At 36.9% G+C, this 17,174-nt stretch overlaps 1 protein-coding gene across 3 annotated transcripts in view; it reads left to right on the plus strand.

Annotated features, from left to right (window-relative positions):
- Positions 1–17,174, plus strand: part of PIBF1 (progesterone immunomodulatory binding factor 1) — a 225,706-nt gene that overhangs the window by 14,796 nt on the left and 193,736 nt on the right. For all 3 annotated transcript variants that reach the window (XM_030813487.1, XM_003257435.4, XM_030813486.1), the window contains one exon: positions 1,038–1,157. In XM_030813487.1, coding sequence (XP_030669347.1) covers positions 1,038–1,157 — 120 coding nt within the window. The remainder of the gene's footprint in view (positions 1–1,037; positions 1,158–17,174) is intronic.

Consider the following 17,174-nt stretch of genomic DNA (forward strand, 5'->3'; position numbering starts at 1 on the left):
AATTATATGCAGATTCATTTTGTTGAGGGCTAATATTAAGATTTGCCTCTTACCAAATAATGGTATTCTTGTTATACAGTCATATGTTAAGGAGTTTCAGATTGCATGCCTATATAGTAGCCCCTAATTACTCTCTCCTAATTTGCTGTGATGATTTCTTAGTTTTATGGGACCTTGTCAGATGGAACACTTTACTGAGCTAGGGTAGGAAAATTTCTCTGAGAGAAGTATGAGTGGAAAGAGAGACCTGAACTAAATGGAAGGAATGACGTGAAAGATACCTCTTGATTCATTCTAATTAGACTTCCACTGAAGGGACAGCGGTAAATAAAGCTTTGCCAAGAGCCTGGGATGAAAATAAAGAATACACTTTACCTCTTCATGAAGTATTTATTGAGTGCTTATCATATATTTAGGCATTGGAAATAGAGCAGTGTATAAACCAGACAAAAATCCCTGCTCTCAGGTTGTCGAAGTGGAGCAACACAGGCAATAACTTAAAAATTAAATACATAGAATATCTGTTTGTCAAAGGTGCTATAGAGAAAAGAGCAGGGGTGAAAAATAGGGAGTGCTACTTTAAATTAGGTAGAGAAATCAGGGAGGGCTTTACTAACAAGGTGATATTTGGTCAGAGACCTATAGGGAGACAAGGCATGAGCCATGCATTTATATGGGGGAAGAACTTCTCTAGCAGAAGAAACAGCAAGAGCAAGACTCCTGACCATTTGTGATATGTTCCAGAAGTTTACAAGCAGTTAGTGTGGAGTGAGCAGTAGTAGATGAGTAGTAATGGGAGTGTCAGTAGAATGGAGGAAAGACTGTCGAAGATAAGAAGTTATAAATCATCTGGCCCTTAAGGGAAGTTAATTGAACATTAAGGATTGATAGAAAGTATTAGTGGCTAGAGTCCATTAATGACTGTCTTGTTGTAGTTTTGTAAATATTTATCTTTATTACTGATAAGTGAGAGCACTACAAATTAGCAAATTTTAATTGTAATTTGGATTTAAGACTGCTTATTAATTTTTTTCAAGGTTCGCTTCTATGAGCTAGTGAATCCATTAAGAAAGGAAATCTGTGAACTACAAGTGAAAAAGAATATCCTAGCAGAAGAATTAAGTACAAACAAAAGCCAACTGAAGCAGCTGACAGAGGTTTGTATGGTTTTGATTGCTGGTGGGAAGAAGCTTCAGCTTTTTCTATAGAGTCCCTCAGGATTTGTGATAAGGAATATAAAAGTCAGCGATTGAAAAATGGGACTATGGGATGGTGACTGCTACAGTTCAGTAATGGGAAGGAGGTTAAATTGGAAGTAGTCATCTTAAACATTGACAAGACAAGTCTATGATATTGACGTATCCTATAGTTGAGCTTTTATTGTTGCAAGTCAATTTTATAATCAACTGCTTTTGAAATCCTAATATGGGCTATATCTGAAAATTACTGTGTATCCTTAGATGATGCATATGCATGTATTTATTTAGTATTTAGTCTCTATTTTTAACATCACTTTGTCAGGAAATTTAGGCAAGAAACAAGAAATGTAGGCTGAGATATGCAGGGAATCTCTTGCAGGTAACATAAGAAAGAAGAAAAGGAGAATTCTTCTACTTTGAACTAAGTTGACTCATAGGTTCTGGTTTGCCTAAGACTGTTGCCATTATTCCTGTGAATAAATATTAATAGCACCCCTTTATTTTCAAAAGTATCTCAGCCTAGACAATGAATATAGTAATCATAAATCAACATTTGTATAGAAGGGTGGACTAATCATTAACTTGCCTATATTATTGACCAGATATCCTAAAATACTATTTTGTAGTTATAGTCTACTAACAAAAAAATAATGGTAGATTGATTCATTCTACCATGTAACAGTTGGAAATGGGTGGCTGTTTTTCTTCAAATATTTCATTGTTTCATTATTCTAAAAGGTAAACACTTCTAGTTTACAAATGGGGTCTGCTGCAGTTCTTCATTACAAGTTAGCCTTGTTCGTGATATGAGATGGAGCTACTGTCCATTTATTACTTACGTGGCTTCTTTGTCAAGTGCAGTTAACTCTCATGATATTTATCCTGAGCATGCGTACTGATACTAGCATTAACCCCAGTGATGTGCATGATGCCGTGCTAGGTGCTGGCCGTGAACCCAAGAGAAGCAATGCCCGCCCTTCTAGAGTTTACTTTCTAGCAGGTTAGAATTAGAACATTAGGTGGTATTTTGACACTCTCATTTACTGTGTGACCATGTCCAGGTCATTTTATGTTTCCCGTTCTATCAAATGGAGAAAATAATACTGTTGGTTCATTTATTTAATTGCATTGCCTATATTTCTGTTTCAGAGTAAAAACATGATTTTAGCAAAGTTGCATACAAACATTAATGTCCTAATTTAAGGGCAGTTTTTATCAATGATATTATCCAGAAATAAATAATTATAATTTAATTTGTATTTTTAATTCTCTGCTGCACTATTAGTCTTAGAGATAATTTACATAAGTCTTGCCATAGAACCAATATTTCAGACAAAATAAGAAGGCTTAGCTTCCTTCCACTCCTCTGAGGAGCAGTGACATCAGCAGGAGCAATCAGAGGGGCAGATGTGCCCCCACTCCAAACTTCAGTTGTTTTCTTGTCCTAGCATGTCATATTGTGCAGGTAAACTGTTTTGCACATTTAGAAAGATAGTTCAATTAAAAAAAAATTCAACTGTAGTCAAAATAGTAGAGAACAGAGAAGGCCACAGTTTGGCCACTTTCTAATTTTGCAGCCTTGGGCAAATCATTTATACTCTATTGTTTCTGTAAAATGCCCAGGATGGTTTTGGTGGTACAGGGGTTATTGGGGAAGAGGCAGTTAGACAAGGTCTTAGAGTTGGTTCTACACACCTTATGGTACCTCAGCATCCCTCAAGGACTTCTTATTGTGTAGTAGGAGGGCTGGAGGAGCTCCCTATCCTTGTTTTTATCAAGCCACCCTTTTTAAAATAACCTTAATATTTGGGACTTCTCAGCGTGATTTCTCTGAACATGGATTCCTCAGGCCCTTCTTAGAGTTTGTGGTTTTTCTGCTCTGTCAAGGACCTGGTACAGGTCAACTTGCCAAACACTAGGAAAAAAGTAAATATTTTTAAATAAAAAGCAAAACCAGTATCATTAAACAGCTTTATTTATTTAAAGAGTCTTGCTCTGTCACCCCAGCTGGGGTGCAATGGTGCCATGTCTGCTCATTGCAACCTCCACCTCCTGGATTCAAGTGATTCTCGTGCTTTAGCCTCCCCAGTAGCTGGGCTTACAGGCATGCGCTACCACACCTGGCTAATTTATGTATTTTTAGTAGAGATAGAATTTCGCCATTTTGGCCAGACTGGTCTGAACTCTTGGCCTCAAGAGATCCACCTGCCTTGGCCTCCCAAAGTGCTGGGATTACAGGCGTGAGCCACCGCACCTGGCCAAACAGGATGTAGTAAACAATAAATAGTAGTACTCAATATTAAAATAAATGTCGCATATTCTGGAGTTTATTTTTTGAAATGATTCATTAAATTATTTACTGCTATTTATTTGCGGAATTAAAAGACAGTTTCTCATCTCTGCGGCTTGATAACAATGTGATGATCTTGGATAAAAAACAGTCTGTGTCCTATCTTAACAGCTTCTCCGTCTGTAAAATAGGGATGATAACATGTAACACCTACCACATGTGGTCATTATTATAAAGAATGAAATTCATTCAATAAATGTGTATCCTGCATTTACTGTACGGCATGCATTATTCTTGGTACTTGGGATAATACCTTGTTAAACAAAACAGTAATCCCTGCCATCATGGAGTTTATATTTTTAAAGGATATCTGTGAGATGTATATTGTATTTTAAAAGGGAAAACAATAGCAAATCATGTAGTGTGACAAAAGTTGATAATTGCAATAGAAAAAAGAAAAAATAGTTCAAGATAAGGTGAATTGAGTGCTATATGGAGAGCATGGAAGAGAGCATTGTCAGAATTGTGTAAGGTTGGCTAGTAGGTCTCATTAAGCAGCTTAGAAATTTACAAAGCCTTGAGGAAGTGAGAGAGAACAAGGCTGTCTTCCTTGAGACAGCTCAGGGAAGAGCTTCTAGGTAGCAAGAACAGCCAATGCAAAGGCAGGGGGGTACTTTGGTATTTGTGGAACAGTGAGGAGGGCAATATGACTGGTATGCTTGAAGGGAGGAGGAGAATAGTTGTAGTTAAGACAGAGAGGTAATGAGTCTGTTGAGGTCATCATACAGACTTTGATTTTAACCTTAAGTGAAATGAAAAGTTGCAGGATTTTGGAAAGAGGTCTGACATGATCTGACATGTACAGTTGACTGTTGAACAACATGGGTTTGAACTGTGTAGGTTTATTTACATATAGATTTTTTTTAAAATAGATATACTGGAAAATTTTTTGGAGGTTTGTGATAATTTGAAAAAACTCGCAGATGAACTGTGTAGCCTAGAAATATAGAAAAAAAATCAAGAAAAAGTTATGTAATGAATGCATAAAATATATGTAGGTACTATCTTTTATCATTTACTACCATAAAATGTACACAAATCTATTATCAAAAGTTAAAATTTATCAAAGCATGCATACACAGACCTTACATGGTGCTATTTTCAGTAGAGAGAAATGTAAACAAATGTAAAGATGCAGTATTAAATAATAACTGCATAAAATTAACTGTAGTACATACTTTACTACTGTAATAATTTCTTAGCGTCCTCCTGGCTATTCTGGTAAACTCAAGTGTTTGGGAGATCCGCTTAAAACGCTATATGATGCTTATCATCCCCACGTGAGCAGTTCTCCAGTAAAATGTGAATCACAATAAAAAGTGATTTCTCGCAGTTCTGGCATATTATTTTTCATCATGTTTAGTGCAGAACTGTAAGCCTTGAATAACACCATGGGAACCATATGAAGTGTCACCAGTGATGCTGGAAGACCTCTCAAGCAGCAGAGAAAATTTATGACATTGTAAGAAAAAGTTAATGGGTTGCCTACCATTTTGGACAGACCATTAATTTTGTAAACAAATTATGTAAAACTTAGAGCATCCATAATACAGTACAGTTCCGTAAATGTATTTTCTTAGGATTTTTTAAAAATGTTCTTTTCTCTAGCTTTTATTGTAAGAATACAGTATATAATACATATAACATACAAAATATGTACTAATAGACTATGTTATACTAAGGCTTCCAGTCAACAGTAGGCTATCTGTAGTTAAGTTTTCAGTGAGTCAGAAGTTACACATGGATTTTTTTTGACTGTATGGGAGTTGGTACCTCAACCCCTGTATCGTTCAAGGGTCAAGTCTATTTAAGGTATCATTCTGGCTGGTACATAGTAGACCGTCAACAAATGTTTTCTTTATTGAATTTCTTTTTAATGAGTATTTTTAAACTTTCCTATTGTTCTGGATAATGTTTTTTAAAGAAAGTTCTCTCCTGAGAATAGACTGTAGAGCTGTAAGGATGGATACAAAGAGACTTGTTAAGAGGCTGTTGTAATCTAGGTGAGAGATTATTGTGTTTCAGATCTAGATGGTAACAGGGGAAGTGGTAGATTCTGGATTTATTTTAAAAGTAGAGCCAATAGAAAAAAGGTAGAGTCATGAATTGGATGGAGGATGTTAAAGAAAGATAGGAGTCAAATTAACTCTAAAAAATGTTGGTTTGAATAACTGGAAGGATAGATTTCTGTTCAGCTGAGATGGGTAGGTTGTGAATGAGGCTGACTTGAGTGCAAAAGAGTGGATCTTAGACATGTTGAGTTTGAGAGATCTGTTAGATGTACAGTCAAAGATATGTGGATGTACAGGTGTGAACTTTACAAGATAAACATTAAAGAGTCATCAGCATAAAGATGATATTTAAAGCCAGGATGAGATTACCAAAGGAGAGTGAGTCTAGAGAAGAGAAGAGGACCACAGCTTGAGCTCCAGGGTGCTTCAACATTGAAATGTGGGAGAGAGAAGGAGGAGTTACCAGTGAAATAGGGAAATTAAGAGAATTTCATATCCAGGAAATGAAAGGGCAAAAGTTTGTCAAGGAAAAGAGAGTGATGAGCTGTTTCAAATGCTGTTGATAGGTACAGTTAGATGAAGACTAAGAATTGACATTGTATTTAACAAGGTCATTGAAAACCTTGTCAAGAGTAGTTCTGGAGGAGGAATAGGGTCAGCAGTTTGATTACAGTGTTTGAGACTGAATGGAGGAAATAAACTGGACATAGGGTATAGACAACTCTTAGTAATACTGCTGTATAGAGGAACAAAGAGAGTTGGCAATTACAGGAAACATGGAGCCAGGGAAGGTTTGTTTTGTTTTTTTTTTTTCCTTAAGAAAGATCACAGCTGATGTATTTAAAATCACATTGTAACCATAAAAATTTTCTCATTGTCGACAACGGTAGAAGGACATTCATGTAATTGTTAACCAACAGTGTAGGCAGTACTGTTGGATACCCAGTTATAATTATGTTTAAGGCTCCCCACTTTAGTGCTATCCGTGTAATAAAAAGAGTCATGTATATTTGGGGTATTGTCAATAATATATGTTTCTGTGATTATGATATTTGGGGAAACTATTAGAACAGAGGGGTGTTTGTTGATTGAATTACTCCTGATGAGTTCTGTCGGACTTCCTTAATATCTAAATAGTGGTTTAAAGAATAATAATTTAGTAAAGTGAGATAATTTATCTCTTAATAGCTAGAGTTTTAATTATGTCACAAAAAGTTGAGTTTTGATTTAAAAAACAACTGAAGAATATATTTATAAGTGAGTAAGGAAGATAGAGAATGTTATGACCACTAGAGGAGGGTTTACAAAAAGATCTGGGTTATTTAAATGGGGCTAGGGGAGGTTGAAGAGGTGATTGGACACTGTCAGGTTACTGAGGTTCAGTTGTCATCAGTGAGGACCAGTGTCTCTAGGACTTTTAAAACTAATCACAAACACCTAATTTATGAAAGTGCTAAATGAAGTTGTCAGTTTTTCATTTGAAAGTTTCTGGTTTTTCTTCTGTTACTTGGAGTGTTATCTGAGTGTTTTTTGCCCAGTGGTATTTCATGTTTCTTTCCTCTTCAGTCTGTGGGCTGCATATATATACTTATTGTTGGCCTGAAGCAAACAATAAAAACAGAGAAATGCCTATCATATCCAAAGGAAGTAGCAAGAAAATTTCGACTTTTCCGATGGTGTCATTAATTTTAAGTTTCTTGACCCTAAAGAGTAAATTTTCCTCTTAACTATAGTGGGAGAAAAAGTAATATATTTTCCTCACCCATTGCAAGGTTTATGGCTGAGACTCCAATAATAAAAGTAATAAGAGAAAAACATAACAAATTTATATATAATTTGTATGTATAATTTAATATAAATTTTATGTGATATGGGAACCTTCAGAAATGAAGACTAAAAGACCCAGGGAAAATGTATTTTTGTGGATAGTCATGCATAAGTATGATTGGAAGACAAAAGTGTATTTTCTGATGGTAATCAACTGGGAGAATTTAGCAAGGCTTGTTTGTTCACATTCTTCTTGGGCTCTCTGTGACATTCCTTCCCACTGGGTATAGGGCAGGATGCTTGTCACCTTAGGGGAGAGGGGAGGGAGAAAGAGAGTGGCCTTCCTAGGTTTGATGACCTGCTTCAAGGGAGAAAGAGGCAAGGGGAATTTTCATTTATGTGGCCCACTTCAAGAGAGATGGGTTGGGAGAAGGTCAGGGAGACCCCCTTGTTTCCGCAGTTTTCTTAATTTCCTTCAGGTTAAAATACTCAGTATGCCAGGGTGCCGTGTTTCAAGGTGTCTGTTCTAAGTCCTAACAGAGGAATGAATATTTTATTTTGTAGTGAATAAATTGAAAATATATCCAGTGAAAGTGTGTTCACTGATTCTAAGTTTTCCTAAATTTGACAAATAAAAGGAAGTGTTACTTTGTTCAGTAAGCGGTAAGATACACTGCCATAGTAAGTTTCGGGACAAGGTCCATAATATATAACTGCAACCACTATAAAGTTACTAAATTTTTTCTTTTTTGAGCCAGAGTCACACTCTTGTCACCTAGGCTGCAGTGCAGTGGTACAATCTCGGCTCACTGCAACCTTTACCTCCCAGGTTCAAGGGATTCTCCTGCCTCAGCCTCCCAAGTAGCTGGGATTACAGGCACCCACCACCACACCCAGCTAATTTTTGTTTGTTTGTTTGTTTGTTTTTTGAGACGGAGTCTCGCTCTATCACCCAGGCTGGTGTGCAGTGGCACGATCTCGGCTCACTGCAAGCTCTGCCTCCTGGGTTTATGCCATTCTCCTGCCTCAACCTCCCGAGTAGCTGGGACTACAGGCACACACCACTATGCCTGGCTGATTTTTTGTATTTTTAGTAGAGACGGGGTTTCACCGTGTTAGCCAGGATGGTCTCGATCTCCTGACCTCGTGATCCGCCCGCCTCGGCCTCCCGAAGTGTTGGGACTACAGGTATGAGCCACCACACCTGGCCTGAAGTTACTAATTTTTATTAAGACCTGATCCAAATTTTTCATATGACATTATTCGAAAGATCTTCATAAAGTGATTCAACAAATATTCTTCAACTCATACTTATTTAAGGTTGGATATTTTAAGATAAGCGACATTAGTCTTAGTAATGACTTTATGTAATTTTAAAGTTGGATGCAATATAAGCTTTGGGGAAAAAAACATGACTGGATGGTATTCACCCAAGAATTTTAAGGGACTTAGAGGATGAACCTGAAACTGCAGCACATGTATAATATTGCTATCAAAAAGAGCACTTGAAGTAGGTGTAATTGCTTGAAAGCTGGTAAATTGCCTGCCTGACTCTAGAAACTAAAGACCTCCACACTTACAAACTGATAAAGCACACTTTTATGCTTACTAAGCTTGTGTAATGCATGAAGATTAGGATAAGTGAATACTTAGGCAAGTTAAATACTTCCCCTTATGGGGGGAAGGTCAACAGAGTGGTACAAATGGACAAATTATATTTCACATATATATAAAGAGAAAATAGAGAACAAATTATATAGACTTTCAAAAAGCCGTTGACAGGTTTTAAATTCTAGTTTTTAAAAATTGGCAGGCTTTTTAAAAATTACAGTGAATAACATAACATTAAATTTACTACTTTATTTTCATGTATACAATTCAGTAAAGTATACTCACATTGTGCAACAGATCTCTAGTACTTTTGTATGTTGCAACACTGAAAACTACCCACTAGACATTAATTCTCCCTCTCCCCTCCCCTAGTCATTGGTAACCATTTTTTAACTTTGTTTCTATGATTTTGATTTGTTTAGATTCGTCATATGAGTAGAGTCCTACAGTATTTGCCCCTTTGTGATTGGTTTCAATTAGCATAATGCCCTCAGGGTTTATCCATGTTGTAGCATGTGACAGAATTTTCTTTTTTTTTTTTTTTATTGTACTTTAAGTTCTGGGGTACATGTGCACAATGTGCAGGTAGTGTTACGTAGGTATACTCCTGCCATGGTGGTTTGCTGCACCCATCAACCCATCATCTACATTAGGTATTTCTCCTAATGCTATCCCTCCCCTAGTCCCCCACCCCCTGAGAGGCCCCAGTGTGTGATGTTCCCCTCCCTGGTCCAAGTGTTCTCATTGTTCAACTCCCACTTATGAGTGAGAACATGTGGTGTTTGGTTTTCTGTCCTTGTGATGGTTTGCGGAGAATGATGGTTTCCAGTTTCATCCATGTCCTTGCGAAGGACACTAACTCTTCCTTTTTTATGGCTGCATAGTATTCCATAGCGTATATGTGCCACATTATCTAGTCTATCACTGATAGGCATTTGGGTTGGTTCCAAGTCTTTGCTATTGTGAACAGTGCCTGCTATTGTGAACAGTGCCACATTAAACATATGTGTGCATGTTTTTATAGTAGCATGATTTATAATCCTTTGGGTATATACCCAGTAATGGAATTGCTGAGTCAGATGGTATTTTTAGTTCTAGATCCTTGGGGAATCACCACACTGTCTTCCACAATTGTATTTCACAATCAGGTTGAACTAATTTATGCTCTTTTTTTTTCCTTCTTTTTTAAGGTTACATAATATTCCATTGTGTGTATATACCACATTTGCTTTATCCATTCATCTATAAATAGGTATCTGAATTGCTTCTACCTCTTGGGAGAAATGGGCAGACTTTGTAAGAAGTGTTATCATGAGTTCTCAGGAAATTGTTTTCTCTTTAGTAGGTGAAGGATAAGAGCCAAAAAAAAAAAGGAATAAAAAGAACTAAATGAAAAACAAAAATAGAAGTATTCTTCAGATATAACTGTTAAGTCCAATCTTACTCATTATTTATCATTTTAATACATTTATTGGGCTGGGCACAGTGGCTCTCGCTTGTAATCTCAGCACTTTGAGAGGTCGAGGTGGGCAGATCACCTGATGTTAAGAGTTTGAGACCAGCCTGGTTAATGTGGCAAAACTCCGTCTCTATTAAAAATACGTAAATTAGTCAGGTGTGGTGGCAAACACATGTAGTCCCAGCTACTCAGGAGGCTGAGGCAGGAGAATCGCTTAAACCCGGGAGGTGGAGGTTGCAGTGAGCCAAGATTGTGCCACTGCACTCCAACCTGGGCAACAGAGCAAGACTCTCAAAAAAAAAAATTAATACATTTATTGATGAGGAAGCACAAAGTATAATCTCAAGTTTGTAGACAGTGAAGTTTTCTGAGCAGTGGAACACCAAACTAGTAGGGCAAATTGGAGGAAGGTCTCAAAAGGTAAGTGGACTGATTATAAATGAATGTGTTTTCTTTTTAATAACTATCAATCAGCTTATATTCCCAAAATTAGCATGTTCAAAATTGATCACCTGCCCCAGAGTGTAATTTTTTGCCATTTTATTATAGAAATTTTCAAACATAACTTGAATTTCACAATGACACCAGTACATTTATCATTAAATTTCTGCCATTAAAATTTTTATTATATTTGTCTTACCAAATATCTCTCCATCTATCCATCTGCCACTCACATTTAATTTTATGGGAAAATGCTGAACGTTTTTTTCCATTTGTCAGTAATTTCTTCCTTTGAATTACTGAGTGGTATTACATTGAAGGGCTCTAGTTATTTACCATTTAATGGGCATTTGAGTTATTTCCAATTCAGAGACTTTACAAACAAAGCTCTGAGAACATTTGAGTATGGTTTTTTGTGTGGACATGTTTTTGTTTCTCTTGAGTAAGTACTTAAGTGTGGAATTTTTTACTTCTAGAATTTCAGTTTGGTTATTTATTATAGCTTTTATTTCTCTGCTATTTGTTTACTTATTATGAACATATTTTCCTTTACACCACTGAGAATTGTTAAAATAGGAGCTTTAAAATTCTTGTCTGCTAATTCCAAACACTGGTTCACCTTGGAGTTGATCTCTGTTGATTGTCTTTTCTTTTAGAAATGAGTCACATGTTCCTCTTTCTTCAGATGTCAAGTAACTTAAAATTGTTTAGACCATCGAGTAAGTGTAGATGAGAACATTGTGAGTATTATGTTGTTGAGACTCTGCATTTTATGTACCTCTAAACAGTGGTGATGTTCTTGTTTTAGCAGGAAATTACTTGGTTGTACTCAAACAGCATACTCTATCTATTGGGCAGCTGTTCAAATTTCAGTTCAATTTTTTTGGTCTTAGTGGGGCTACTCAGAGTCTGTCCTACACATGTGTTGTTTAGAGGGTAGCCAGATACTTAAGCAGAAATTACCCAGAGAATTCAGTTTCCCCTCTCTGGCTGTCTCTGAAATTTCCTCCTCATTTAGAGCAGCTGCAGTTCTCATAAATACCAAAGATTTTCTGATGCACCTTGATCCATCCAACCTGGCACAGAATGGGACTGGCCTCAGGCTAAGGGCTACTAAACAAAAACAAAAAATACAAGGAAATTCACCTAAATGCTGAAAATGATAGCAATAATGAAAACTCCAGTGGTTTACTAAGAGAAACTAAGGTATTTGTTAGGCATATCTCTGAGTTTTGAGACCGGCAATTAAGAAAACAAATTTTCCATTTTACTTAAAAAGTTTATTCTCTACAGAGAGTTCATGAATCTGGAGAAAATAAAATTACTCTCAGTCTTTCCGTTTTACTTTATGGATCTTTCTTATCCAAAATGGTCTTAATTTTTTTCACCACTTGGGGGCAGTATATGTCCTTTTTTTTTTTTTTTTTTTAAATTAAATCTGTTGGGGGCTATTTGGAAAATCTGGTTATTTTTGACCTAGAGACCCAAAGCTTTACATTTAGTTACCTTATTTTCATTTATATTCATTATTTCATATAAAATGCCTGCAATCAATCAGATAGTATCTTTTTCTAGTAAAATTTAATATATTTAGAACTTGGAGAATGGAGTATCAAAACAAAAATTTGTGTTCCATAATATGTATTCAGAGATGTCTCAGTTATTGCACTAATTTCATAATTATGCCTACCAGAAATATTGAGAATTTTTAATTATGTTAAAACCAAAAACATTCAGGATTTTAAATTCTGTTAAAGCCACATTAAATCATTAAAGCCACACAATTACACAGTTAATTTGACTCTGCTTTTGTTTGTATGAGATTAAAACTGTTTAAGAAATTTAATAGGAGGTTTTTTTTGGAGATGGAGTTTCGCTCTTGCCCAGGCTGGAGTGCAATGGCGTGATTTTGGCTCACTGCCACCTCTGCCTCCTGGGTTCAAGCGATTCTCCTGCCTCAGCCTCCCGAGTAGCCAGGAGTACAGGCATGCGCCACCGTGCCTGGCTAATTTTTATATTTTTAGTAGAGAGGGGTTTCACCGTGTTGATCAGGCTGGTCTTGAACTCCTGACCTCAAGTGATCCACCCGCCTTGGCCTCTCTAAGTGCTGGAATTACAGGCGTGAGCCACTGCGCTTGGCCAGAATGTGATTGATTCTTGACCTTTAAAAAGAAATTACTCTTTCTGAAGTGGCAGTTTTAGTGGATTTCTGGGATTTCCTTTTGTAATTTTTTCCAGATCTTTAGTTATTTGCAAATAACGTCTAGATACTATTATAACACTGGAAAATAGGGCTCATCTTTTACTTCCAAGTCTGGAGTTTATTTACAAGTGTCAGTAATGTAGTCTAATTCTGGCATATTTTGAGCTATATTATGTGTGTGATCTTGTGTATGGTACTTTATGTTTATAAAAGTGCTTATAGATAACTTTATTTCCTATTTATGAATTTTCTCCATTAGCAGGTCAAAATTTTGGTTGATCACATGCAACTCAGCTATATGTTGCTGTTTTGCCATTATAGAGTTAGTTCAGCATGCTTTTTCATTTCAAAAGGGTGTGATGTTAGAGATACAGTGTAAGGCATTAGTGAATCTGCACTTAATAGAACTATTAAATTTCATGAGGAAATGGTGAAATATTTTTCTTTTATGAGAACTTTGGTAACTAGGAAGCAAGAAGTACTTCCTTGTTTAGAAACATAGTTACGTTCTTTAAAAAATTCTGCAAGATTATCTTGAGGTTCATCTTAAGTATTCATATGTAAGTAATTCAGTTAATTTTATTTGTATGAAAATGAGTTATTTCATCGATGAAACATATTTGTTTATTAAAGTTTTTATATTTTAGGGGGTATTAACTTTTCTGAGATTTCTTTTTATCTTATCCAAGTGATGAGCTTAAAGTTTCTTTATAAGGTACATATTTATGATGATACCCATCAGTTATGATTATCCTAGAATGCTTAACAAATTAGTAAACAGTGATAGATTTGCCTCTTTATATTAAATTTAAAGTGTATAAGCATTGCTTAAAGTTTAGTTCATAGCCACCTGCATGGGTTCTATTTTGGTCTGAGGTGGAACTAATAACCTCAATTTTTTTTTTTTTTTTTTTTTTTGAGACGGAGTCTCGTTTTGTTGCCCAGGCCAGAGTGCTTTGGCACGATATAGGCTCACTGCAAGCTCCGCCCCCCGGGTTCACACCATTCTCCTGCCTCAGCCTCCCGAGTAGCTGGGACTACAGGCGCACGCCGCCACTCCCGGCAAATTTTTTGTACCTTTTTAGTAGAGACAAGGTTTCACTGTGTTAGCCAGGATGGTCTCGATCTCCTGACCTCGTGATCTGCCCGCCTCCGCCTCCCAAAGTGCTAGGATTACAGGCGTGAGGCACCGCACCCAGCCAGAACCTCAATTTTTAATAAACAACCCAAGATTCTTTTTTTTTTTTTTTTTTTTTTTTTTTTAGGTTTTAGGGTACATGTGCACAATGTGCACATTTGTTACATATGTATCCATGTGCCATGTTGATTTCCTGCACCCATTAACTCGTCATTTAGCATTAGGTATATCTCCTAATGCTGTCCCTCCCCCCTCCCCCCACCCCACAACAGTCCCCGGAATGTGATGTTCCCCTTCCTGTGTCCATGAGTTCTCATTGTTCAATTCCCACCTATGAGTGAGAACATGCGGTGTTTGGTTTTTTGTCCTTGCGATAGTTTACTGAGAATGATGTTTTCCAGTTTCATCCATGTCCCTACAAAGGACACGAACTCATCATTTTTTATGGCTGCATAGTATTCCATGGTGTATATGTGCCACATTTTCTTAATCCAGTCTATCGTTGTTGGACATTTGGGTTGGTTCCAACTCTTTGCTATTGTGAATAGTGCCGCAATAATACGTGTGCATGTGTCTTTATAGCAGCATGATTTATAGAACTTTGGGTATATACCCAGTAATGGGATGGCTGGGTCAAATGGTATTTCTAGTTCTAGATCCCTGAGGAATCGCCACACTGACTTCCACAATGAACAACCCAAGATTCTAATGCGGCGGGTTCATGGACACTGACCACAAATCATTTTTTAAGCTATTTTTGTTAACTTATTAATTGAGATTTTAAAATAACTTTGAATTTTTAATTACATTTCCTGATTTGAAATTTATATATTAGCTGGGCACCATGACTCACTCCTATAATACCAGCACTCTGGGAGCCCGATGTGGGTGGATTACCTAAGGTCAGGAGTTTTAGACCTGAACATCGGGAAACCCGGTCTCTACTAAAAATACAAAAATCAGCTGGGTGTGGTGGCAGGCACCTGTAATCCCAGCTACTTGGGAGGCTGAGGCAGGAGAATCACTTCAACCCAGGAGGCAGAGGTTGCAGTGAGCTGAGATCGCACCGTTGCTCTCTAGCCTGGGCGACAGAACGAAACTCCATCTCAAGAAAAAAAAAAAAGAGAGAGAGAGAAATGTATATATTAATGCCATTTCTTGCCTCCAATATAAAATTAATATATTTTAATGTATTTAACATATTCAAGAATATAATTGAAGTCATACACTATTACGTTACAACTTGGACTTACTAAAATCCATCTCTTGCCTGTACCTCTAGAACCTCTAAAAAATTGCTCCTTCACAAACCTGTTAAGTTTTTACAACTAATACAAATGACTTAGGGATAAAAGTGCATGAGGGAAAAAAAAATTCATAGGAAAGCTAAAATGAATGCAATTTTAAGTACAACATTATTGGGAAGAAGTTTCATTTAGCTGATTGTTTTATACATGCTGTATGAAGAGACATAATCTTTTAAAGAGTGGTAAGACTTTTTTTTCCCTTTGCTACTGTGTGTATAATCTTTAGTAAATCTAGGAACTTGTAAACTTTAGGGGCAAGTTTTGAGGGGCTTATTGGGTTTTGAGATGAAATTTTGAACCCAGTGGCCAAAAGGATGTATCACTACATTATGGCACGGGAAAACTCAGGGGACCTTACCAAATACCTTGGTTTAAATCCAGAAATACCATGATAACTTCGTTCTCTTGATCTGCATAGTGTTTCTCAAGCCAGATTCCACAGATATGTTTTGAAGTATCTAAGAGTTCTTTTTGATAATTTTCAATTTTATGATTTAATTTTTTTAATGACCTCAGAAGTTAATAGATGCATATGATGGTTTATCTCAATAATTTATAGTAGAGTACTATCACTGTGATGTCATTGCCCATGTTTGCATTTAATTTTGTCATGGCATTAGCACCACAGATGACAGTTTAAAAAAACAGTAGTCAACCGTCCAGGCACAATGGCTCATGGCTGTAATCCCAGCACTTTGGGAGGCCAAGGCAGGAGGATTGCTTGAGCTCAGGAGTTCGAGACCACCCTGGCCAACCTGGTGAAACCCTGTCTCTACCAAAAATACAACAACTCCAGCCTGGCCAACATGGTGAAACCCTATCTCTACCAAAAAATACAAAAATTAGCTGGGTGTGGTGGTGCAGGCCTGTAGTCCCAGCTACTCGGGAGGCTGAGATGAGAGAATTGCTTGAACCTGGGAGGCAGAGGTTGCAGTGAGCCAAGATTGTGTCCAGCCTGGAAGACAGAATGAGATCCTGTCTCAAAAAACTACCAAAAAAAACCCCCAAAACAAAAACTTATCCAGGTGTCGTGGCACACATCTGTGGTCCCAGGTAGGAGGATTGCTTGAGCCCGGGGTAGGGGTGGGGGAGCAGAGGTTGCAGTGAGCCAAGATCGCACCACTGTATTCCAGCCTATGTGACAGAGTGAGACGCCGCCTCAAAAAAAAAAAAAAAAAAGAAAGAAAGAAAAAAGAAAAGAAAGAAATAGCCATCAACTTAATTTGTAAGGTAGGTATTTCAGCCAAATAAAGGCCAGGTGCTATCATGCATCACAGTGTGAATAAAAGTTGCACAGTTCAAATAGAGAAAAATGATGACATTATAAAGTCATCACACTACTGAGCATAGTCATGCCAAACTCAAAGCTAAATGAACTTCTACTTATTTTACTATTTTAAGGTTAAATTATATAGTCAACATTAACTACTGAATAGAATAAGCATTGCTGTTTAGGCTTAGGTGAAAGGAGGAAGTAAAGGGATTCTAGGAGATGAAAATGTGAATGCATTTCATTTTTCCTTTCTTTTCCAGTTCAAAATATCCCTCTCTCAGCTGTCTTCTCGCAGGCAGCTGGATCAGAGTGGAAGTCTTGGGCTTTGGGAAAGCTAGTGTTCCAGTTACGTATTGCTGCATAACAAATCACCCTAAAACTTGCTGTCTCAAAATAATTTGTTATTTGTTACAG

The sequence above is a fragment of the Nomascus leucogenys genome, chromosome 5, assembly GCF_006542625.1.
Source record: "Nomascus leucogenys isolate Asia chromosome 5, Asia_NLE_v1, whole genome shotgun sequence".
NCBI classification, from domain to species: Eukaryota; Metazoa; Chordata; class Mammalia; order Primates; family Hylobatidae; genus Nomascus; species Nomascus leucogenys.